We start from the raw sequence: 24,810 nt of genomic DNA, 5'->3' as shown, positions 1-24,810 counted from the left end.
GTTGGATTTTCATGGAACTGACATGTGTATGCACGAGACTGTCCTCTATGCGGGTGCAAAATTTAGTACACCTAGGATGAACATAAGAGGAGTTTTTAGTCAATTTATAAAAGTTGATAATATACTATTAGTAAATTTATTTGAGCAGATACCGGAATGGGACATCTCTCGAAATTTTACACACTTACAAACCTTAAAAAGGGCCGCAGATAAATAGATTCTTCATAAATGCGACTTTAACATACCACGCGAATGTCAATTATTCCGGGGAATTATAAAGTAAATTCGCGCTAAATTGCTAAGTTTGAACTGCTAGAACTTTGACGTTAATGGCCAGATTTCGACGAAGTTTAGCACGCATATACGAAATATTGTCCTCTATGCTGGTACAAAATTCGGAAGTCCTCAGATGAATTTAAGGGGGGTTTTTCAGTAAATTTCTAAAAAGTAGTAATATACTATTAGTAAGTTTATTTGAGCAGATATCGGAATAGGACATATTTTGAGGCCTAGATTCCATCTAGGCGCACCACCCTGATTTTTTTCGGATTTTTAGATTGGGTAGTTTCCGAAAATGAATCCTGTCTCACTTCAAGTGCGTACACTTTGACTCCTTACTCACGCACTTTGCAATTTATGCCACAACTAATGTCAGTTTCGGAAAGTACAATCGAGACCTTTCATTTGATAACCTACACGACTATATCCGGCGAAAAACATTTTTGAATCCCCCTTTTGCATGTATGGGGAGCCCCCCTTTAAACTCCACCTAAATTTATGCCACTCGCTGTATGCGTGGGATATTATAGCTCTCATCGGTGCACCAAATTTCGTTCGGATCGGTTTAGCCGCTTTGGAGAAAAATGCGTGTGACAGACAGACGGATAGACAGACATTGAATCGATTTCAATAAGGTTTTGTTTTGCACAAAACCTTAAAAATGGTACGGAAAAGGGTCTTATACTATATCCCTTTAACTTGTATGAGAACCATTCGCATGGGGTTTCATAAACCCAATTTAAGAAATACATTTAATATTAACAGATTCAACAGTTTTCGAATAAATTGCGGGTAAAATACAGCCAGAAACAGAACATCATTGTCGCCTCCGGTTTTGAGCACGAAATTTAATACTATGGAAGCGGCGAAGGAGATAAAAATGGACCCAAACAATTAAATTTGATTTGACCTCAAGTATTTCGAATAAAAATTAAATTGTCGAGTTAAAACGAAATTTTTCAATTTGGTACCTGTCCCCGAGTTATTCTGTTTTCAAGGCCTAATTTTTCAAGAATTTTTAGTTTGAATCAGTTAAAATTTATCGAGCGTACGGATGAAATTAGTTACAATGGTTTGTAGCATTTTAACCCTAATTCGAAAATATGTAGTGAGAGTTTTCAGTTTTTTGGTGACCGTGAATGTTAAATATACAAATATACGCTTTAGATTGCGTTATAAATCTATCTAGGCCAGGCTCGAGTGCAACGGCTAACTCTCATCGGGATTCGTTGGAAAACAAATTTGAATAACATAATCAGTTCACTCTTGTTGTTGTCTAAAATAAATCTGAACAGTTTCTTGTGCACGGGGCTGTTATAGGTAAATTCTATATAGTACATATTCTAGTAGCATATTGTATATAGTAAAACGGCGTTTTAGATGTGGAAAGATACAAAGAAAAGTAAGTTTAGCTGCAAGGAAAAAAATGAGACATAAACGTACAAATAAAAGCGGTAACAAATCATTCTAAGGCCTATTGGCCGACATCTCTAAAAGGAAATTGCTCCTGAAGAAAGTGAGGGTTTCGTTCAGTTTTCTTTAAAATGGAGTTGTTCACTCGAACTTTCTTTTGGTACAGTGAATAGAAGATATTATATGAGCGTTTATGAGTGTTAGAGAAGAATGTTCGCGGAACAATCTTGGATTTTGCACCATGAGAATGCATCATCAAACCAATTCAGTTTAGCTTAGGAAACAGAGTCTCAATTCTTTCTCTATGAGGAAAGTGGCTGGGATTATTTACCTACATATAACGGCACATAATCGATGGCGTTCCCCACAAGGGTAAGGTCTGTTCTCCCAAACTATGTCAGTACGATCACTACATACATACTTATAAATCATCAGCATGATGGCCAATAGACCACATCTATCTGTGGAAATAATTAAAGTAAAGGAAGCGGTCGCTATTAAACATTCAAATATATAGGAAATTCTTAATTCTAAATAGTTAATAGGAATATACAATTGCGATCCCTAGACATATCAATAGAAATTATAAAAGCAGTGCATAACATATGTGGAAACCATCATCAAGGGAGGACCCTTTACTGAATAATAACCATTTAATTAGACAAATTTACGCTTTCTAGTTGAGTTACGGTTAAGATCTCGATGTTGAACACCAGTCTGCCGATGTCATTGAACTTCAGCTTTATGTCAGCCAAAATTCAACAAAGCATAAAGTCGATCCATAATTGAAATTGCTGTAGTTTGTTATGTTGCAACAGTTAGAAGTACAATGGGTGAATTAAAAGAACTTATAAGTGCGTTTAAATTAGTGAGATATTAAAATCTGATGGAAAACAAGTCAGCAAACCGGAAGCTCGGCACTTCAGGTATGAAAGGTTTTGTTTGCTTCTTCTCTGAATATATTTAAGTGCAGAACTATCTAATTTGTACGTAGTCGGTTATGTATATGTATTTAGTATGTCAGACTACTCATTTTAGTGTGATATTGCTATCTAGTTACAGTAAATTTACATGGTAAAGTTAATTTTGAACTACTGTAGCTTTGTTAGAAATATGCTTGATATTATATTCTATACTATTACAAACTTTTATAACTCTAGGATAAACTTAAGGAGTATTTTTATTTAATTTCCCCACAAATATGGTAATATACTATTATTAACTAATTTGAGCAGATATCCATATGGAGAGTATTTTAAGGCCTGGATATAGAAGCAGCTTCATGATTTTTTTAGGTTTTTTGGTTGGGTAATTTCTGAGAATCGGTCCATTAAAGAAATCGTCACTTTCCACCCCCCCCCCTCCCCACCTTTCCAACAAATGTCAAAACTACGTTGAGATTAAGCGGGAAAAGTCCTCCTACATGCTAAAGAAGGGGGCAACATTTTTTTCACCGCATATAGTCATGTTGGGTATCTAATGAAAGCTTGATTAGTACTTTTTGACGCCGGCCTTAGTTTTGACATTTGTTGGAAAGGCGGGGAGTGCCAGGGGTCGATGATGTGATGATTTATTTAACGAGCCTATTCTCAGAAACTAGCCAACCGAAAGATCCGAAAAAAATCATTAAGTTGCCTCTATACGGTGTTCACACCTCAAAATACTCTCAACTCAAATTAAGTTAATAAAAACCCCCCTTAATTTTTTTGCTAGTGTTACAAAAATGAATTATAGTAATATAAATTACAGTATGAAGCATGATATCCCCAATTTTGATCAAAATCGTATCATTACGAATAAAGTTACAGTAGCGCAAAGTTGCCTTTTCCGCGTAAATTTACTGTAACCCCAAATACTAAATATCAATGTCATATTATATGAATTGAATTAGTTCGTAATGTGGTAGGCCTCAGTTTGAAAACGTGAGTTAAATGAAAATTGCAGCAAGTGTAGCTTGGGACTGAACTGGCGTGAAAAAACTCACGACTGGAAACGTCTGAGTTTGATAATAACGAGTAGCAGGCTATTGTTATTATTGTATGTTAAGTATTTTAATAATATAACTTGTTTGCGGTTGATAGACTTTTTCCCATTTTCCTATTGCAATGTTTTAGTAAAAAAGGTGAATTAGCGAAGAATTACAACTACTTTGCTTGCGGACTCCAAAAGTCACAGCTGATTCGATTGCGTATATATTATTTTATGCGGAAAGATAGGGTTGGGGACGGCAGTGTATATGAAACCAATCATCTATGTTAATTTAGCTAGAAAAAAAATATTACCCTCCATTTAAAAAGATGGCAGAAAAAAAATAATAATAAATTCGTTTATCTAATATAACATTTAAAATCATATGAAAAATATTTTTGCAAATTTTGGAATTTTGGGGAACTACATAAAATTTATACAAATGGATATTTTTTTAATTACAAAGATCATCGTCACTTTAAAGATATAACTGTTCAAACTTTAAAAAAATTTCAAAATTGATTTTTCATCTAAAATTCAAAATACAATATATCAACATTACTTTAAATTTACAAACCTGCAAATTTGGTAAAAGTTGCTCCATTATGTTGGAGAGGCTTAATTATGAGAAATTTACGAAAATTACACATTGAATGGGAGAAAATGAATGTTATATTAGTCATAAATTGTAATATAGTTTCATTCACAACTTATTTGGTGCATTGATTTCCCATTTTTTGCAGATAAAGCTACCATATCTATGTCAATTTACTCGACATCAAGACCGCGTTTTAATTCCATTTAATGCTTAATATTCGTAAGGTTTTCACAGTTAGGCCTACTTTTTCACATGTCATTCGAAAGTTTATATAATGAGGCTCAATAAGCTTAAAGTTTATCTGCTCTTGAAAAAGTATATTGGACCAACACCATAGTAGGAAAACAAGCTAACATAATCATGCGGATATGCCTCCCTCCTTTCCGTTTAATGGTTTTCGTTGTCAAGCCAGAATTCTATTCACAATTCGGCGGATCTCGGACATACTGTGTTGCTTTGCCACCAAAAAGAACGATTTCATGTCGTCCCTCCATGAAATGTTTATCTATTTTTGCATGAGTCAGTCCATATGTCGTTTTGCAAATCGAATTCTTTTTGCAATATGTGATGCTTTCAAAAGTGACTCGTTTCTTGGACTTCAGTCGTTCAAATTAAGATCCCTCAATCTGTTCCGATATGTTTCAACGCATATTTTCAACTTGAATTCCCCTTTTATATAAGTTCCAGGCAATCATGGAATTTTCTTCGAAAACTTGATATTACATTTTTCGTCCGAAGACGAAACTCGTTTTGACATAAGTTTCTTTCCTTCTACGTTGAGACTTAGGGGGTCCCTATACAATTAAAAGGGGGTGTAAACATTTTTTTCACCAAATATAGTCATGTGGGGCATTAAATGAAAGGTCTCGATTAGTATTTTTCGAAGCCGGTCTTGTGTGTGTGTGTGTGTGTGTGGTGGGGAGAAGCTACAGCTTCTGAGCACTCAGGCCGTGTTGGCCCATTGTACTCGCGTCCCCCGTCTAACGGAATATTCCGGATTCGTTAACGTATCGAAGCCGGTCTTAGTTTTGAGATTTATTAAAAAGGACGGGGAGTGGGAGGGGTGGAAAATGATGATTTGTTTAAAGGACCCATTCTCAGAAACTACCCAACCGAAAAATCTGAAAAAATTCATGAAGTTGCCTCTATATGGTGCCCAGGCCTCAAAATACTCTCCATATCGATATCTGTTCAAATTAAGTTAATAATAGTATATTACCATATTTTTGGGGAAATTGAGTAAAACCCCCTTAAGTTTATCCTAGAGTTATAAAAATTGGTAGTAGTATAAAATATAATATGAAGCATATTATCCCCAAGTTTGATCAAAATCATACAATTACTAACAAAGTTACAGTAGCTCAAAATCGACTTTACCGTATAAATTTACTGCAACTAAATATCAATATCACACTAAAGTGGGTAGTCAGGCTACGTACAAATGGGATAGTTCTACACTCAAATATACTCACATAGGAAGCAAACAAAACCTTTGATACCTGAAGCGCCCAGCTTCCGATTTGCCGACTTGTTTATATTCTATTGCATTTGCCATTTTAGCTGGAGACGAAAGAAGACTGAATATTTTTTTTTAATCAATTTTAATTTTATTATTCAGTTTCCTTATCACATTTCACTTTTCGGGAGTACAATGTGCTTTAAGCGGGGAAACCAGATTGGGGCTTTTCAGAATCGACTTTTTTTATTGCATAGATCGTTAGCTTAGTTACTCTAGAATACGCTGTAGAAATTTCAAAGCGAAATTCGTGCTCCTTTACATTTTATGGGCACGGAACGAAGCGATTAGCGTGTACAGGATCAGGGTTAAGTACCCAGGAGGTAATTGCTTTATTTCCTTATGAAATCTTGCAGCGCTATGTAAATAGCGTATTTATAAATACTTGACGTCAGTATCTTGTACGAGTGCATTTGTATTTATTGTAACTATATTTTATTCGAAATTATCATAAGAATGATAAATGCCTTCATACCCGGAAGGCGACTTTTCAAACAATTTTTTTTTCAAACGCTTTTTTCTCCAAAATGACATTTACAACATTTGCAGGAATTCTAACTCAAAAAGTGATAAATCGATCATTATGAAATTTTTACAAAATTACGAAGAATATAAACCAACATTTGGAAAGATATCATATAAAGGGTGGCATTTTTTAGTGAAAAAAATGGTGAAAATCGAAATATTTGTTTTAAGATTTTTTCAATCGCATTGAGGTTTGTTTATATTCTTAGAAAATAAGTTATTGATATCAATAATGGTCAATAATGAGCAACTATACCGGGTTTTCTGCTCATTGTACCTTAAAAGAACCAAAACGGTGCCAATTAACCCCACTCCTTTATGAAAAAATTTTTAATTTTATTCAATCCATATTACAAGGAACGGCTTGATCTTAAGTACTCCTGACAAAATTGTTTGTACTCCGACATCTTCTTTGAATTAGGCATTAAATTTTCCTTATGACTAGGTAGTTTTCATGTTTTCTGTATATACTTTACATTACGTACCAACTTTTCATTACTCTTTTAAAAATAATCTCACAAATGGTAAATATTCGTAAAACTTCATTTAACAAGCCGCCATCATGCTGAAACACAATGTCGCTTCTGATTTCAGAGGAAAAAGTCACTTTTTTGTTTGAAAATTTAAGTATGAATATTGAAAGGTTTAGGTAGATATTAGGTTAGCGAATCAAAACTTCTTCTCCCATCACATTTCCTTAGACATTACAACTTAATCTACAATGATATGAGCATGCATGGACAAAGTTCCTTTGGTAATAGAGAACTCGTCTGTTCGTAGGAGTAGTTTGAAAAAGCTGCATTGAGCCATACCACAATCCAAAATCTGCTGGTAGTAACTCCTGCTTTAGTCTTTTTGGCGAAAAAAGCAACCATCTTCGGGATAGGGGATCTAGTGTAATTTGCTCTAAGACAATATTTTTTGGTTGATATATTTCCGTTTGCATAGGTTGCATGAGAATCAATGCAAAGCGACTTGACCACCTGCTAATGTAATAAACCTCTCTACAGAATTTTTAGTCATGTCCATCAAATAAACTGTTTGAATGAAAGTCACAACATTTTTTTTATACTATTAGAAGACTAATTACTTCAAAATTATAAGACGTTAAAAGGTCTCATAAATGAAGCCGTTTTTGTGAAATTTTTTTACAGTTTTTTAAGGACGCAGTATAAATTATATTTTTTAAGTAAAATTTACGTATTCCTTGTGGTAAATGTTAAGAATAGAAAACATGAAAATTGTCTAGTCTTGTGGGTAATTTTGAAATTTTGAAAAATATTGCCAGAAATGCAGAAAAGTTTGTCATGACGCGAAAGCAAGAAATTTTATGTGTTAAGGACCACTTTTACCAAAAAAAAGTAAACAATTAAAACTTCGTAACAAAATGAAATCGGATCTCTGTTTTGGTATCGTAATGAACAAAAAATCTGTGTAGTTCGAACATGGTTAAATCCATAGAAAGAGTGAGTAACAGTTTAGTTGTTTTGCGTTGGTTCAGCTGATCAAAGAGTCCAAATTTTAGGGAATTTAAATAAGATGTTAATAAAGCATTTTTAAAAAATACATATGAAAACACTTTATTTCGTAATTTAGTTCATTTATTGCTTTGGGACTATAAAGCAAATCCCGTTTTAGTTTTCAGACAGTGAATTTCAACGACAATTTCAATGGACAAGATAACTACGCTAAACAGAAGGAATGCGGATGAAGGATAAATTTATTCCTGCCACCACAGTGAAACTATCTTTTTGAGGACCGAACTTACCGAAGTATTTTATTTCTGACTATATTAAGATCAGGGCTGAATAGGTCATATCTAAGCGCAGATTTCAGTATAAATGTGATAGACTAGGTCACTCTCTAAGATCCTGTAAGTTAGTAAGGGATGGTGCCTTACTTGTTTTACACAAAACCTTATTAAAATCGGTTTACGTCTGTCTGTCGGTCACACACATGTTTTTGGAGACGGTTATAGCGATTGACACTAAATTTGGCGGAAAGGTGGGAACTGTGAACGCTTACGCATACAGTGAGTTATGCTATTCTACGTCGAATTTAAGGGGTGGTCCCCATACTTGCGAAATCGGATTATATATTTTTTTTATCAAATATAGTCATGTGGGGTACCAAATGAATGGGCTCAATTAGTACTTTCCGAAGCCGGTTTTAGTTTTGACATTTGTTGGAAATGTGGGGAATGAGGGGGGTTGAAATTGATCATTTATATAACGAACCCATTCTCAGAAACTACTTAATCGAAAAATGCGAAAAAATCAAGAGGCTGCCACTATATGGTGCCTAAGCACCGTAATACCCTCCATACTGATATCTGTTCAAATAAAGTTAATAATAGTATATAACGTTAATTTTCAATAATCGGCTACAGAATTTCCTTTAGATTCATCCTACCACAGCGAAATTGTAGCAATGTAGACTATGATATTGAGCATAATCTTACCAAGTTTGGGGGAAATCCCACTATTACTGACAAAGTTATAATAGGTCAAAATTTGCACTTCTTTGCAAATTCAAGACTTTGAATGTAAATCTCACTTGAAAGTGGATATTCTCACATAATATATGCATATGTTACGTGCTACTATGGGACAAATGCACACTCAAATGTCTTAATAAAAGAAATACACAAAACCTTTCATACCTGAAGCGTCCAGCTTCCGGTTTCCCGATTTGTGCACTGCTACGTATCAGCTTTGTTCCAAGTGTTCTGAATATATCTAAAGTTACTGCAAAAAGCTGCAATACAAAAAGTAAAAAAGCTTCACCAAATTAGTATGAGATTTTTTAATTCAGAAAAAGTATACGACATAACCTTCTCAAGAACCAATAGATATTTAAATAAAATCATTTGATCTCGACTTGCAGCCTTTTTGCTAAATCCAAGTCCAATTTCTAATTTCTTTTTCATTTGCTAAGCCTTTTACCTCCAGTCACAATATCACGGCTCTCGAGCACAACCCGACTCAAGGTAACAATTTCAAAATATTAGACTCGTTAGCAAGTTTATAAAACTAATGAACAAGATTGTTAATAGGTCGAGCAAAGAATCATTTTAAGACTTTATTAAAATCGGTTTACTTTTTGAACATCTGGAAGTATAGAAATGTCCCCATACCTAAAGCTGTTCAAATAAAAGTAATAACAGCATATTATCATATTTTGAAAATTCTTTGGAACCGCCCTTAAGTTTACCCTAGAAGTGTATTAACTGGGCCGTATATAGCACATGACATGAGCAAGTTTGGAGAAAATAAAACCTACTAGTATTGACAATGTTATAGTAGGTCATAGGTATACCTTTGGTGTAATTTTACTTTAAATCAAAACGCTATAAATGTGTCAAATGTTCATAAGAAATACACAAAACCTTTCATATCTGAAATACCCAGCTTCTGGGTTTCTACTTGTTGGAATTTAAAAGAGCAATGAACAAATTATATAACACACAATTTAAATGGTACAATTTCTTAACATTTAGAGCCTATCTCACAATAAAATGGTATTGAGTTATATCTTTTATTAATTACGATGTTGTAGTTTCATATTAAATCGAATTATCACAATAAAATCATTTCAGGCTGTAAGTCAAGAAGAAATAAGTAACAAAATGCAAAACTTATCGGTAAATATAACTGTTGCCTCAACTTTTCTCCTAGATACATAGTTTTTTGAAAAATGCACAATGCATTCAGGAATAAATCGGGAAATTGGAAGCTAGACGATTCAGGTGTGAAAGTTTTGTGTAGTTTTAGTGGACTTTTGTCCTATTTGTACCTAGTTCGTAATGTTTATGCGCTTAGTATGTCAGACTATTCATGAATGATTTTGAACGAAAGCGACAATGTTGATTTATTATAATTTAATAATACCAAGCTTGGCAGTATCATACTTTATATATTAGCCTACATTACTGCTGAATTTCACGAAAATAGAATGAGCTTAAGAGGGTTTCTATTCAATTTTCAAAAAGTGTAATATATTATTAATAACTTTATTTAAGCAGGGATCGGAATGAATGGTATTTGGAGCTCTAGTAACCGTAAATTTTTAGGTTGAATGATCACTTTTCAGCCTCGCACTCCCCCTTTACAACTAATACCGGTTGACTTTATTCGGTGAAAATATCTACCTTTTGCATGTGTGGCGCGGCAGGATTCGCAGCATTCGAAATTTATTTCGAATGTTGCGAGTGCGAGCAAATAGATGGCGCGGATCTATCCACTTTGCGTGGCACGCCAAGGGAGTGGAAGATCTCAAAAAGTGTGCGATGAATAATTTTGTTTTAGGAGACCTGTCACAAATTAGATATATCAAGTTGGGAATTGAACACCGAAGTCTTTTTGAGTTCGTTGAATTAAAAAGTAATGTTAATTGTACATTAATGAAAATAACATATGAATTGTTAATTTAAAAATATCTTAAATATTTATAAGAATTAAACATAGAATTTCAAAAATACATATATGTAAAAAATTACTTAATTGGTGACCCCGGAACTCGCACCAAAACATCAACTACGTAGAAAAGAACCTCGAAGACTCCAAAGACTACTTCAAACGGAAAGTGGATTACGTCCAAGAACAAATCGAGAAGATCGATATGCTCCAAATGCAGAAGTCTCAATTCCTCAATGCTGTGCACGAGGTGTCATATAATTGAAAAACTCAAGCACATCATCATCCCCATCAACAAACCTTCTCTACACAGTGTACTGCGCGACACACGTCGGACCATCACCAGCACCAAAAATGTAAGGTCTCCAGGCATGTTAGGAAAGAAGTGGGCTCATTCCCCCGCACTACCAAGCGTTTCCACACCATACACCTCGACATAATAGGGCCTTTGCGAGACTCGCACGGTTATAAGTATTGCCTCACAATCATCGACAGGTTCACGCGGTGGCCTGAGGCAATACCTCTGAAAGACATCACGGCGCAATCATGTGCTGAAGCTCTCTGTCGAGAGTGGATACCTCGCTTTGGCGTCCCTGCAGTGGTCATCACTGACCAGGGAATGCAATTTGAGTCCACCCTTTTCTCCGAGTTAGGCAAACTCCTTGGTTTTAAACGCCAGCGGACTACGGCATACCATCCACAATCCAATGGGATGTTGGAACGTTGGCACCGGACGCTGAAAGCCGCCATTATGGCACGCGACGACCCGTCCTGGACGCAAGTCTTGCCTCTCGTCCTACTCGGCCTTCGAACAACCCGCCGAGAGGAGTTTGCTGCCAGCCCCGCGGAGCTGGTTTACGGGGAGAACCCGAGACTCCCAAGCGATCCGGTCTTCGACAAGAGATCGGGTCTCACGGAGTCGGGGTTGGTGCGTCTGCTGAGAGACAATCTCCGACGCATCAAAGCGCCACCACCCACTCGACACTCGTCCATACCTGCCTGTTCGCCCAAGGAGCTGGACACTTGCACGCACGTGCTGATCAGGACGGATGCCGTCCGGAAGCCGCTGCAGCCTCCATATGAGGGCCCGTACCGCGTTCTCGAGCGGGGAGAACATTTCTTCCAGCTCGAGATCGGTGGTCACAAAAAGGCGGTCTCTTTGTCCAGACTGAAACCCGCGTGCGCCCCGAAGCAACGTCGTGTCCGCTTTGTGGATTAACGGCGAACGAAGTTCGGGGATCAGTCGCTGAAACCCCTAGGTTTCATCTGGGGGCGGAGTGATGTGGCGCGGCAGGATTCGCAGCATTCGAAATTTATTTCGAATGTTGCGAGTGCGAGCAAATAGATGGCGCGGATCTATCCACTTTGCGTGGCACGCCAAGGGAGTGGAAGATCTCAAAAAGTGTGCGATGAATAATTTTGTTTTAGGAGACCTGTCACAAATTAGATATATCAAGTTGGGAATTGAACACCGAAGTCTTTTTGAGTTCGTTGAATTAAAAAGTAATGTTAATTGTACATTAATGAAAATAACATATGAATTGTTAATTTAAAAATATCTTAAATATTTATAAGAATTAAACATAGAATTTCAAAAATACATATATGTAAAAAATTACTTAACATGTATGGCCTAGAACAATGTTATTCACTGCATGCGTGAGCGTTCCCAGTTCCAACCTTCCCACAAAGTTCCATGTCAATAGGTATAACCGTCCCAATTGCAGGTGCTTTTAAGGTTAGAGCTTTAAAGGGAGGCCTGGACCTTCCGTTTAGAGCTCTGACATTAAAATAGCACGATACGACAGTCATTTGAAGTCCGAAATAACACGGCGCGACAAACGTTTTGAAGTCACAAGAGCAACGGAAAAAATCGAGTGTACTACCAGCTATTGTTTGGTATATTTGCGACAAATACATATTTAGGATAATAATAATAATCGTTGGCGCAATAATCCATATTGAATGAAGGCCTTGAAATGTGTTCTACACTTCATTCAAGACCGTAACCGTACACTGTAAGAGGCAATGTGGTCAGCATTGCGCTTGCCCGAGAGTATTACCCTGAGTTGACTCAGGTATTGATTCACAGCTGAGTCGACTGGTATCCGACATCCAGTCGATTACAAATCCCTCTGCCACCAGTGAAATTTGAACCGCGACCTTCCACTACGACAGTCCAGCGCTCTAACCACTTGAGCCATCCGGACACTTAAGATACTGTTATTATATTGTGCCTGCCTCAGACAAATGAGTCTCTTATTGAAGTCTATTTGAATTGAACAAAGTACACAAATTGGACACACAGAATACGCCAATACAAGTATCTGAATTGAAAATATTGCACCTTCCAGTACGCACATATGCACACAAACGTAACTGTAAGTAGCTGTGTATACTCAATTTTTGTCCATCCACCCACCGTAATGGGCAACCAGTTATATTAGTAACTGATATCACCATCGCTAACAGTGAAGGCCCCGGTGGTAGCGGTATGCCCATCCTAAGTGACTTGTCAGGAACCATCGCAGCATCATCACTATCTACAAAGCGATCTTCAGGACGAAGGGAAGTATCGTAATTATTTCAATTTCAATAGGTGCTCAAAAGGACAACAACAAAAGAAAAAAAAAATTTATAGATAAAGTCGACATACTACGAACCCTAGGAATTTCGGAAAAATAATTGGTAACTTCTGGACAGCACCGGAAGCCAAGAAGACTAAAAAATGACTAGCTGGGTGTTAATTTTTTAATAAACAATGTAATAGTCCGAGGCAGATTAATTTTCAAGATTCCACTGTTCCTCTTGTAATATAACCATTAGTGAATCACGAATTAAAGACTGTGCTAGTCAGTTATGCCACCGGTTGCGCTTCAGGCTTGGACAGCATTTTGAATTGGCGCATCAACTAATTAAGCGAAAAGCTACGATATCACTGCTGCAAGCCCTGAACAAGGCATGGCTAAATCTGCAATCATCTAGTCCAGTGTTTTTCCCTAGAGACATAAAGACTTAACAAACTTTTAAAAAATCTCTCTTATTTGAATTGTCGTAAAAATGATAAACGAAATATACATCCTTCACTGGACTGTGGCATGGATTTGACCAAATGTTGGATATATTCGGCTGGAATTTCTCTCCATTATTCGAGAAGAAGTTCCATCAGGTGTTTTTTGTTCGAAATGGGACCTTCACGAAGCTTAGCGGCAACATAATCTCGCAGGATCTCAATAATATTGTACTCTGATGATTGTGGAGAGGTTTTGAATAGCTTCGGACAGTTGAAAACTGTTACATGTGCGTTTTTCGCCCGTTAGGTTTCGGGTCACTGTTTTGGCTTATCTTGAATGTTGACAAATATCCAATTTCTCCGTGCTGATATGTAGATTTTCTTAAAATATCGATGTGCATATTCGCATCCATATTCCTCTCCACGAATACCACATTGCGCACACCGCCCACCCCGTAACAGCCACTCTACCATAGCACTTTGCTCAGGTCACAACCAACGTTTATTAGCCTCATTTTCCAATTCAAGTAGGTAATGATTGTAAATCTATAATTCTCAACTTCAATTACCATAAATGTTGTAATGTCAAACGCCGAACATTGCTAGGGGATTTCGAAAAAGAATACTCTCTTCCTGTGACATCAACATCTGAGCCTAGAAAATGTAACTGTGAAAAAGAGAAATGACTTCGAAAGACGTACGCTCGTAACACTTGCGAAATCATTTGCGTTATGCAATTAAATATTGTGGTTATTTTCTTACTCACTGTTTTTGTTTTTATGTATTGTCTATTTTTCAATTTTCTCACTTAGTATCCCTCCTAAATGGTAAAAAAAAAAGTACTTTCTGTACATCCTTCGATTTGAAACGTGCGGGTTCATCCACCCACAAATTTAATTAACCATCAGCCTGATGCGCAAAGAATCTCTAAATATGGTCTCTCAATAAAGATTTTGGCGTGATATTTGACTGAGGCACACGTTCTGATGAATATGCTCTGACTTGAAGGACGAAGTATTCGCGTTTTTCCAAATAATCTAGTAGTAGTACAGCCATTTAAGAGAAATACTGGGTGTGAATGTGGGAAAAGAGGTGGTGGAGAAGAATATAGCGAGGGAAAACAACAAAGCAGGAGACAGGGAAGATTTGATTAGTACAAAAAAATAGGATATACGTAAATATGTATGGAAAATGTGATGGGGTTGCAATTGCTGAATTACACAGTTGCATTGCCGGAGCTATTTAATACACCCTAAACTATGCCACATTTTACATAAATAACAAAAAAATATTGAAGCAGAAATAAACTTCCTCCGAGTAATATCTTAGATTAAAATTTATCTATTTTGACTGATTTAAAAATTGTGCCACGATTTTTAGCATTAGCCACTATTCTCAAAGCTTCTTTTTCGTTAACATTTTTCGGGCACATTATATACCCCGCGACAAAACTTAACTGAGTCTGTGGCATAATTAATCCAAAAAATAAGACAAATTCTGTAAAATATGATTCAGGCTGTGATTACTTGTTATGTCTTGAGAACTCCTAAGGGGTTATTCTAGTCAGATCCGTAAAAAGGAGTACCATTTTAAAACTGTTATAACAACAAAATTACGATAGCTATCGATTTGAAATTTTACACGCTTCTTGGTTAAGTCCTTACAATTAAAATTGTAGAAATTAAAAAAAACAATGGTGGCTGGAGCGTTCAGATATTGCAGTGTTAGAACACAAAGAGAGCGAACCGCTCGGGGTATTATCCAAGTTTTCCCAAAAAACGGTAACCAATCTAAAAAAAATATCTATTCAGTTTTCATGAAAGTCTACTGTACCCATCTAAATTTGACCCTAGATTTTGAATTTGGCAATTTGACAGCCTACTCGATTTTAGTCGTTTTCGTATTGTAAAAACTGCTCCCAAAATTCAATATTTTTCCCTAATTTTAGATGTGTACAGTTAAGTGTGCCATAACTTGGTAACAAGTCGGGAACTCGGAAGCGCGGCGCTTCAGGTGCGAAAGGTTTTGATGATCTTTCATGTAATGATATTTAGATACACGATAGTTATCTTTATTCAGAGCTCGTAGTGTACATACGTTGAACGTACCCGATATTCAATTTGATGTGGTACTGACATTTCATCTCTTAGCGAATACCACTTTGACGCAAGAGGCAAACTTGAACTACATAACCTTTGCTAATAATAGTAGGATTTCCACCAAACTTTCCAGCATGCCGCTACATAATCTATATTAATGTAAAATTTTACGGGCATAGAATAAATTTAAGAGGGGTTCGCAGCAAATTTTAAAAAAATATTAATATCGATATCGGTTTGGAGGGTAGCCTCGAAGCTTAGATGTCATAGAGGCATCATCATGATTTTCCTGTTGGGTAGTTTTTAAGAATGGCCCTTTATTTTAAGTGACCTTTTTATGGCCCTCTCAATCCCCCATTTCGCAATCACCTTCAAAACTAAGGCCCGAAAGTACTAATCAAGACCTTTCATTTGATACCCCGCGTGACTATAAATAATAATAATCCTTGGCGCAACAATCGAATTGGATCTGTACCTTAAAGCGTTTTAGAACACTTCATTCAAGACCATAACGGCACGCAACGCTTATCTATAGGAAGCAATGTGGTCAGATTATTATCCGTATGTTCCGCATAGAACGATGTAGTTCACTGCATGCATGGCCGTTCACAGTTCTCACCTTCCCGCCAAATTTAATGTCGATCGGTACAACTGTCTCTGAGAAAAGTGCGTCTGATAGACAGACAGTAAATCAATTTTAATAAGGTTTTGTTTTCAACAAAACCTTAAAATTGTTACTCCGCGCACCGAAAATCCATTTTTGAGAAAAACTTTTATTACTGATTTTTACTGCAATGGCACCGTCGAAGGGCACTATATAATTAAAAGGACAGTAGATTTCAATGTTATGTTATTTTATTCTTAAACGAATTATAAAAAAAAAAATAAAAAAAAGAGGAAATCGCCAAAAAGAACTTGTTGGTTAACAATAAAATAACCCCTTAATAACATCTTAGAGACGCGAGACTAATGTTTTTAAGTGTTCTGAGTTGAAGGAAGTGGTAAGAAATTGAATGTCGCCGAAAGGCAACTAGCAGAACTGCAGAAAAGGGATGGAAAAATATTTGAGAATGAATAGTGAATAGAAATCGATCAAGGATATTAAGCTATTTAATATGGCTTGCTAAATATCTCGCAAAGCAAGCAGGAGATCGACAAACAACAGTGACGGGGCGAATCAACGAGAAGCAACACGTCATGGTGTGGGCTAAAATTACATTTTTCAAGAGGGTAAGTAGATTGGCTACGATGCCATGCTGTCCATTGATATTTTCGGGGTGCAAAAATTCAACGTCCTTCCGTGGTCAGCACGTAAGACGGATCTATTTCCTATTGGGACCCGCGGAGTGGTTTCTGCTCTGAAAATATCCTGTAATATTATAATAACAATTTTATCGCGGTGATCAGTTCTTTTAAAGTTTTGTTTTTGTCTGTCAAATGCCCCTTTCTTAGAAACGAATATTCATACCAAATTCGGTGCAAAGTTTGCAACTGTGAATGTAACTCATACGATGAGTAACATCATTCTATGTTAAATTAAATTTAAGAGTGTTTACATGCGAAAGGGTGTTGCAATTTTTCTGCAATATGTAGGCATGTAGGGTATCAAATGAAATATATCGAAACTGGAGACTACATATAGGAGACTCGCCTCTCAGCGCGTTGCTTGAATTTGTATGATGGAAGAAAAGCATTGTACGTGCTCGACGATCCTCAATTACTTGCCCGTGAAAAGTCCTGCGCATCGTTTTGATTGTGATGTTGTCGTGTATGTGTTGCATGGGATGGGGAAGCATACATAAAACAAATCGGGAAACCGGAAGCTTGACGCTTCAGGTATAAAAGGTTTTGTTTCCTTATGTGAGGAGCATAACGCAGCTCTCCATTGGCCGATAGCATTGACTCGAGATATTTAAATCGCTCAGTTCTGTCAGCGGCGGTGACCAGGCCAGAACTAAGCGATTTAAATACCTCGGGTCAATGTTATCAGCCAATGGAGAACTGCGTAATGAAACTGCTTCACGCATTAACGCAATCTCAATGAAGTGGCATTTCACAACCGGTGTTCTTGTGATCGACGTATCTCTATACTTCTGAGGATTGACCCACTATAAAAGACAATGAACATCGTTTTGCGGTAATGGAGACTAAGATGTTCTATTGGACTAGTGGCGTGACAGGTTTTGATCACATCTGGAATGAGGATATCCGCAATCGATATGGGGTTGCATAGATATTGGAAAAACTGCGAGAGACGTTTTCGAGGGTGTGGTTACGTAATTCCCGCTAACGAGAATTCACTCACCTATATTGGTCTGAACATCGAAGTCAATGGTAAGCGACCAAAAGGCCGACCGAAACAACGGTGGTTTGATACACTGGATGGGGATTTAAAAGTCTCGCGATTACATCCAGATCAGGCATTTGATAAAATAAAATGGCGAAACCGATCTCGACGAGCCGACCCCGCTTGGGAAAGACGCAACCGCTGAAGAAAACGAAGAAGATATGAGGAGTAACGAGCGCATGATAGCTCCGTATCACATAGCTAAAAATTCCATTGATCTCTATTTTTTAGAAAGTTATTTAAATAAATCTTTTGATGGAAAGCCTTCTATTGATAATAGTCAACCTCATACGCTTCATACTCTGAGTTTAATATTATTAGCAAATGCGAAGAATTTAACCGACACCAGATACAAACAAGTCGGGAAACCGGAAGCTGGGCGCTTCAGGTATGAAAGGTTTTGTTTGTTTCTTGTGTGAGTATATTTGAGTGTAGAACTATCCCATTTGTACGTAGCCCGTTAAGAATATGCATTTAGCATATCATATTTAGTACTTCGGGTTGTAAATTTGCACGGTAAGGCAACTTTGAGCTACTGTAACTTTATTACTAATAGTATGATTTTGATCAAACTTGGAGATAATATACTTCATATTATATTTTATACTACTACCAACTTTTATAACTCTGACATAAACTTAAGGGGGGGTTTTACTCAATTTTCCCAAAAATACGGTAATATACTATTATTAACTTAATTTGAACAGATATCGATATGGAGAGTATTTTGAGGCCTGGGTACCGTATAGGGGCAACTTCATTATTTTTCGGTTGGGTAGTTTTTGAGAATGGCTCCGTTAAAAAATCATCACTTTGTACCCCTCCCACACCCCGCCTTTTTAACGAATCTCAAAACTAAGACCGGCTTCGAAAAGTACTAATCGAGACCTTTCATTTGATACCCCACATGACTATATTTGGTGAAAAAAAATTTTACACCCCCCTTTTAACATGTATGGGGATGGGGACCCCCCTCCCCCCCCTACACGCCTATATCCGGTGAAATTTTTTTTTGAATCCTCCCTTTAAACTCTACCTAAATTTATGCCACTCGCTGTATGCGTGGGATTTCATAGTTCCCATCTGTCCACCAAATTTCGTTCGGATCGGTTCAGCCGTTTTGACATTGAATCGATTTTAATAAGGTTTTTTTTTACACAAAGCCTTAAGAACAATATGAGCGTTATCGACAGATGTACCAGTTAGCTACCTCGTACCTAACCCGTTTATACGCCATCACATTTCGTGTCGCCTAAAAACTTGATTTGATCCTTTTGTAACTAGCTTCTTGGTAAGGAGTACAAGGGTCAGAAAGTAATCGCTTATTTCACGGATCCATTCTTAAAAAACTACCCAACCGGAAAATTCGAAAGAAAATTCCGAAGCTGCTTTTATACGATATCTACGCTCCAAAATACCTTATGTACCATTGTTTGGTAATATAAAGTTAAAAAAGTATGTTACTATATTTTTTGGGAATTACCTAAGACCAGGCATTTTTCCTATGTATTTCTTAGAGGCCATTTTGTGAGCCGTATCAGTGACATCACGGCTTATTCTCCGGGGCGTTGAGAAACAAAACTGACCATCAACAACAATAATTATTTTTTGAATTGAATGGCTTCGCAATGTTGTAGTAAAATGAATACCCTTCAATTAGAAAATGAAATCCTCATCTGTGTTGCATTTGCCAAGATAACATTGAAACAGAGGATTCCGTGGCAATGGAGACAACAGTTTGCGGGCGTAACCTTACATGCTTACAGGCTTTAATCGGAGCAGAACAAGACATTTATCAGTGAAACGATCCAGATCAGTAAAACGACACTAACCGTAACCTATAGACCGCCGCAAAGTACTAGATAAGAGACAATTACAGCAGAAGCGACATATGTGCCACCATTGCGGAAAGTTGTTTAGGCGCCGCTAGATGATCGCACCCAGTTCCCGTTTCAGACGGGTTTTGCTCCAGGTTTAAGCTTACCGTTGTACCCTCATTAATAGTGATCCGGCAGAAATATTAAAATGTATTGTGCAGATTACTTTGTTGTTTTGCTATTAAGGACACTTTCACCACAACAGTGTTTTGTGCAACAGTTAGCCACGTGAGGTGTTAGGGAGTATGAAGTGAACTTGCGACATGTAACGAAAATGCGTGAATGAAAAGTACAAATTGTTCTTGTTCTAAGTAAAAATATCCTTTTATTTCTAATCGCCTTTTAGAGTATTTACAAGCATTCAACAAGTCTTTTACAAATCTTAACAACTTAACATATTCGAGTAAGTGGACCCGCCTGACATAAGCAAAACACAAAAGTGGGGAAAAGGAAGACTCCTCAACTTGTACTTTTCTCAAATGAAATGAGCAGCATGCATTTATTTTGTTATCGGAGTGACCTTAAGAGTGGAAACAGTCCGGGGAGACAAGTATTGTGGTCCTGCGCGGCCACAACAGTTCACAATGACAACTTTAATTCTTAACACTATATTTTTGACTTACGTACTCAAAGTATGCAGGGGAAAGACCTCGCCCTAATCTTTTCTATTGTACATCACACGACTAAGGCGCAGTCTTCCCCTGGAAATGCATAAAGCTTGATTACAAAAAAGAACTAGAAAACTGACTAAAACAATTTTTACTCTAGATTGCAATAAAAAGATAAAGACGTGATAAGGCAAACACATAAGAAAATGCGAACGAGTGAGACTGAACTGGTTAATCATGAGAAATGAAAAGGGAAAAGTTGGGCAAGGAAGCTCAGTTTAAAACAAAACCATCTTAGGAAGAATCAAGCAGTTAAAACGAATATTAGTGGAAGGTAGACTAATTATATGTGGGGGACGACTCTTGATCGAAGGCACCTGTTAAGCATAAAAATTTCCATAGTTTTGTTACAAATGGCATTTCCTAGGTATCTTAAAATCGATTCAAACCTGAGTTTGGACATGGGGTGGTGGCGAGTAGGAAAAGCACCGAACAGCATATCAGAGGTCAGGTTTGCATTTGGAGTGGGTGGGCAGTCTGCGCTAGACTGAAAAGGAGAGAAACCAAACGTAAACGTCGGGTCACTGTTAGTTTTGCACGAGCATTATGTAGATGAAAAGGACGACCAGGGTGAGCGCAATCACCGCCAGGTACTTGCGCAGGCCGTACTGGCGGTCGAGTGCGAACCACAGCTGTCGGATGGATTCACCTAAGGAGTTCTTGTTGTTGATGCCGCGACGTCCGGCGATCGAGGTGGTGTAGAAACGCTGGCTCTCACGATACTGCGAGCCTTCCTTCTCCATCGGTCTCAAGTTCTCATTGAGTGGCTCAGCTTTCAGGCGAGAAAGCCGACGGGCAAAGTCACTAAGAAACGGAGCTTCAACTTCGTCCTCCGCGTCGTCCTCGCTGTTTTCTTCCTCGTCGCGGTATGACGTCGTCTGGGGTTTGTAGTTATGTGTGCTGCTGCTGCTGATAGAACTGTATTCGGTTTGCGGCTTATATCCACTCGTAGTGTAGCGTCTGGTGGTTGAGTTGGACGTGTAGCTGGTGTTTGTTGTAGAGAGTGAAGGACGAGACAGTTGCGCGATTGGCCGGGAAGAGTATGAAGTAGTAGTCGATTCGCGTTCTTGCGTGTGGATCGAGGTCCGAGGTGCGGCGTACGCCGATTCCCGTTGTACGGGGATGATTGTTTCCCGTGGCTTGTAGGCCGGCTCTTCTACGATCGGCTCGTCCGCTCTCACGTGTTGATATGACGTTGTAACCATTTTAGACTTGGCCAGGGATGGCGATCGAGAGGACCGCGCCACCTGCTCCCGAATGTCGTGCACAATTTGCACATCGTCGCTGTCTTCATCCTCATCTTCAATGATTGCATCGGCTTTTCGCTTCCCAGTGGTAATGGGAGCCGGCTCAGCTGGTGCCGGCGTTGTCCTAGAGCGTCGCCGGTTGGTGACTTGGCGAACAGTAACCTCTACGGTGGGTTCCTCCGGCTCAGGTTCGCTCGGGGTAGCGATTGTCCGACGGGTACCACGCGTGTTCTTCTTGGGTGATGCATCGCGTTCCGGTTCAACGACTTTCGCTACGACGTGGATCGTCTCCCTGCGAGACTTTCCTTTGGCGGGACTATCGGCACGACCGCCTTCTATCGCGGTTCGGAGCCTCTTTATCAACAACTTACGACTTGTGTCCGTAATCGGAATGTTGGGCAATCCGTACTGGACGCATTTTGAGCGAAGTTCATTGTTGCTGAGGTTGTCCAATTCGTCGGTAACGGGAGCGGCTGCTTTGGGCATTTTCTCGAAGTTCTGTAGAAAATATTTCACAATAGCCTAAAATCGCAGACGACTATCTTCTTGTCAATATTATTGGCACGATGCTTACTGTGGTCCAATATTCGAATCTAGTTTGGAAATCGGCACTTCCTCCTCGACAGTTAGGGAGCCACGAACTGAACGACACTTTTCACGACCGAAACCAACAGTTGGAGTTTGAAATTTGAAATTTTTACGTCGCCACACGGACACTTTTAGATATGACTAGTTCTTCGCATTTAAAATGGTTGGTGCGGGGAGGGGATGTGAGTTTGTGTGAGTGGTTTGATTACTTGTGAAGTTGGCTCTAGTTGAAACGTGATGCGTTCAATGGTGCGTTTGGTTATTTTTAAGTCAGGAAATTACCAATTGGTGCAGCCCATTTTGTCGGAAGGGCTGTAGACCCTTTTCCATAGGCTGAGGATAATTTAAGTGCTGCTCCACGATATATTTTGAAATTAAATTCCTTTTTAATTTTTCCATTCTTTTTATTTCCAACGTTCAGCCTTTATGGCTTCTTTTGAAATTACTATATTGTCGGCAGCCTGTAATCTAAAAACCTATCTTCGGTTTTCCTTACAATATCTATTTTAGTCGTTATTAGGTTTCCGCATCTCTGTATTTGGAATGTACCCGACGGAGCGGTGAAATAAAATTCATGTAAAATTGAATTAAATGTGGCTCACATACCAATTTGAATGAGAACCGCATACGTATTTGAAGTTGTTGTTTTTCTTTATAAAAAGTACTTGAATTTTATTTTCTTTTACAAACTACGTAGCAATTGCGCTTTTTGAAAACTAGGTCCGTATCCGTCGATAGCTCAGTTGGTAGAGCGGTGGACTGTAGAGGAATAATGACGCTGAAATCCATAGGTCGCTGGTTCAAATCCGGCTCGACGGAATTTTTTTTTTCGAATGCGAATATTTTTCCTAAAACCTAAATAACAGTTCTTGTGTTGTCAAGAATTTTTATTCGTGACGGTATGTAAATGGGAATCTTCTAATTTTTGATTGTGGATGGGGTTCCGTTTATACACTTTATGACAATACTAGCGCAATTTAGTACTGTTAATTATTAATCAATGAGTCGTGAAGCGATAAGTATTAGACATGCCAACCAACAAAGGTATAAAGGTGAAAAATTGTGGCATTGTAAAATGTGTGAAAGTGGGAGGTGGGACGATTTTCGCTTTGCAGAACCTTCAAATCAGGGAATTCCTTTCATCCACGAATTGGAGGTGGAGGAAGGGAACTGTTAGTTCAAGGAACAACCCGCCATCCGGCCCTTCCACCGGTCGAGCTTTATCTTCTTTGCAACGGGAAGAACCCGGATGTAAAGGGCAACACGGCTCCACCTGTTAGCGTTCCTTAGAATCCCCTCGACAATGTTGTCTGAAGAGAGATCCCCTCTGTTTAAATAGAGCTACTTCTCACCTTCCACAAGAAAAAAAGGTGTGATGGGCATCGTTCACAACTCCATTGCAAAACACACAATCAGGAGATCGTTTTCCAATCTTATGCAGGTAAGACTGAAAACTTGCATGTCCCCTTTGGAGCTGGGTAAGGAATTAGTCAGCCTCATCTTGCTCCCGATTCAGCCACGCACCTAAGTTGCTAATGAGCCGCACAGTCCATCTGCCTCTAGTCTCATTTTGCCCAGTTAGTTGCCTCTCATCTAGTGCACGTCGCCGTTTTTCACGAGCAACTACCTTCCTTGACTCTTCTCCCCTGTGCTTGTGCAGAACGCTTACTCGTGCGATATACCTCCTTGCCAAGAGCGTCAGCCCATATCTCTGCGCCGCAGATCAGAACACACTACGTTGAACTGATCAGGAGACGTCGCAAGATTCAGTCCAAGGTACTTGCCGTTTGGTTTGACCCGATTATTGACTCGCCGATCGATATGGTCGATCGGAATTCTCTTTTTAGTCAAGGTGACTACTTCGGTTTTTCCAGCAATCATTCTTCCGTTTACCCGTCGCATCAATATGCCAATTCTGCTTTACGCCTGTTCGACAGTGCGTCCAGCAACAAACGCTGCAACATCATTTGCATAACCGACTAGGCGCGACTCTTCTGGTGTCGAGTTTAAGCAGATTATCATGGGAAGCGTTCCAAAGGTCGACCATAGGATGGATCCCTGCGCTACCTCCGACGTTACCTCCATCCTCCTGTGACCCTCTAGCGTCTCATAGAGCAGGGAGCGCTTCCTCAGATAATCCCTCAATATTGGTAAGCGATAGTTCGGCATGTGGAAAGTTTTGTCTAGTATGATTAGAATGTCTTTCCATCTTATGGAATGGACTCACCGCATTAGAAAACAGCTGTAAAAACATACA

General features: G+C 38.3%; 1 protein-coding gene and 1 non-coding gene across 5 annotated transcripts; one reads left to right on the top strand and one right to left on the bottom strand.

Moving 5' to 3' along the window:
* Positions 1-20,346: 20,346 nt before the first annotated feature.
* LOC119661264 (otefin-like) lies at positions 20,347-22,722 on the bottom strand. Of its 4 annotated transcripts, XR_005250572.1 has the most exons (4): positions 22,540-22,722; positions 21,368-22,463; positions 21,108-21,205; positions 20,347-21,035 (listed from the first exon to the last, which is right to left on the bottom strand). XR_005250572.1 is itself a non-coding variant. In XM_038070519.1 (3 exons), the coding sequence occupies exons 2-3, from the start codon at positions 22,449-22,451 to the stop codon at positions 21,201-21,203; spliced, it is 1,089 nt and encodes a 362-aa protein (XP_037926447.1). In that variant the 5' UTR covers positions 22,452-22,463; positions 22,540-22,722; the 3' UTR covers positions 20,347-21,200. The 4 variants fall into 4 exon arrangements, 2 of the variants coding, with proteins under 2 accessions (XP_037926447.1, XP_037926445.1); XR_005250571.1 differs by having other exon boundaries at positions 21,108-22,463; XM_038070519.1 differs by having other exon boundaries at positions 20,347-21,205.
* A 559-nt stretch (positions 22,723-23,281) lies between these two features.
* On the top strand, positions 23,282-23,372 carry Trnay-gua. Its single transcript is given in 2 exon segments — positions 23,282-23,318; positions 23,337-23,372. It is a non-coding gene; the product is annotated as a tRNA-Tyr (tRNA).
* The last annotated feature ends 1,438 nt before the right edge of the window (positions 23,373-24,810 follow it).

This window comes from Hermetia illucens, chromosome 1 (assembly GCF_905115235.1).
Source record: "Hermetia illucens chromosome 1, iHerIll2.2.curated.20191125, whole genome shotgun sequence".
NCBI classification, from domain to species: domain Eukaryota; kingdom Metazoa; phylum Arthropoda; class Insecta; order Diptera; family Stratiomyidae; genus Hermetia; species Hermetia illucens.
The sequence above is the reverse complement of the archived record's forward strand: the minus strand, read 5'-3'. Positions and strand labels throughout refer to the sequence as shown.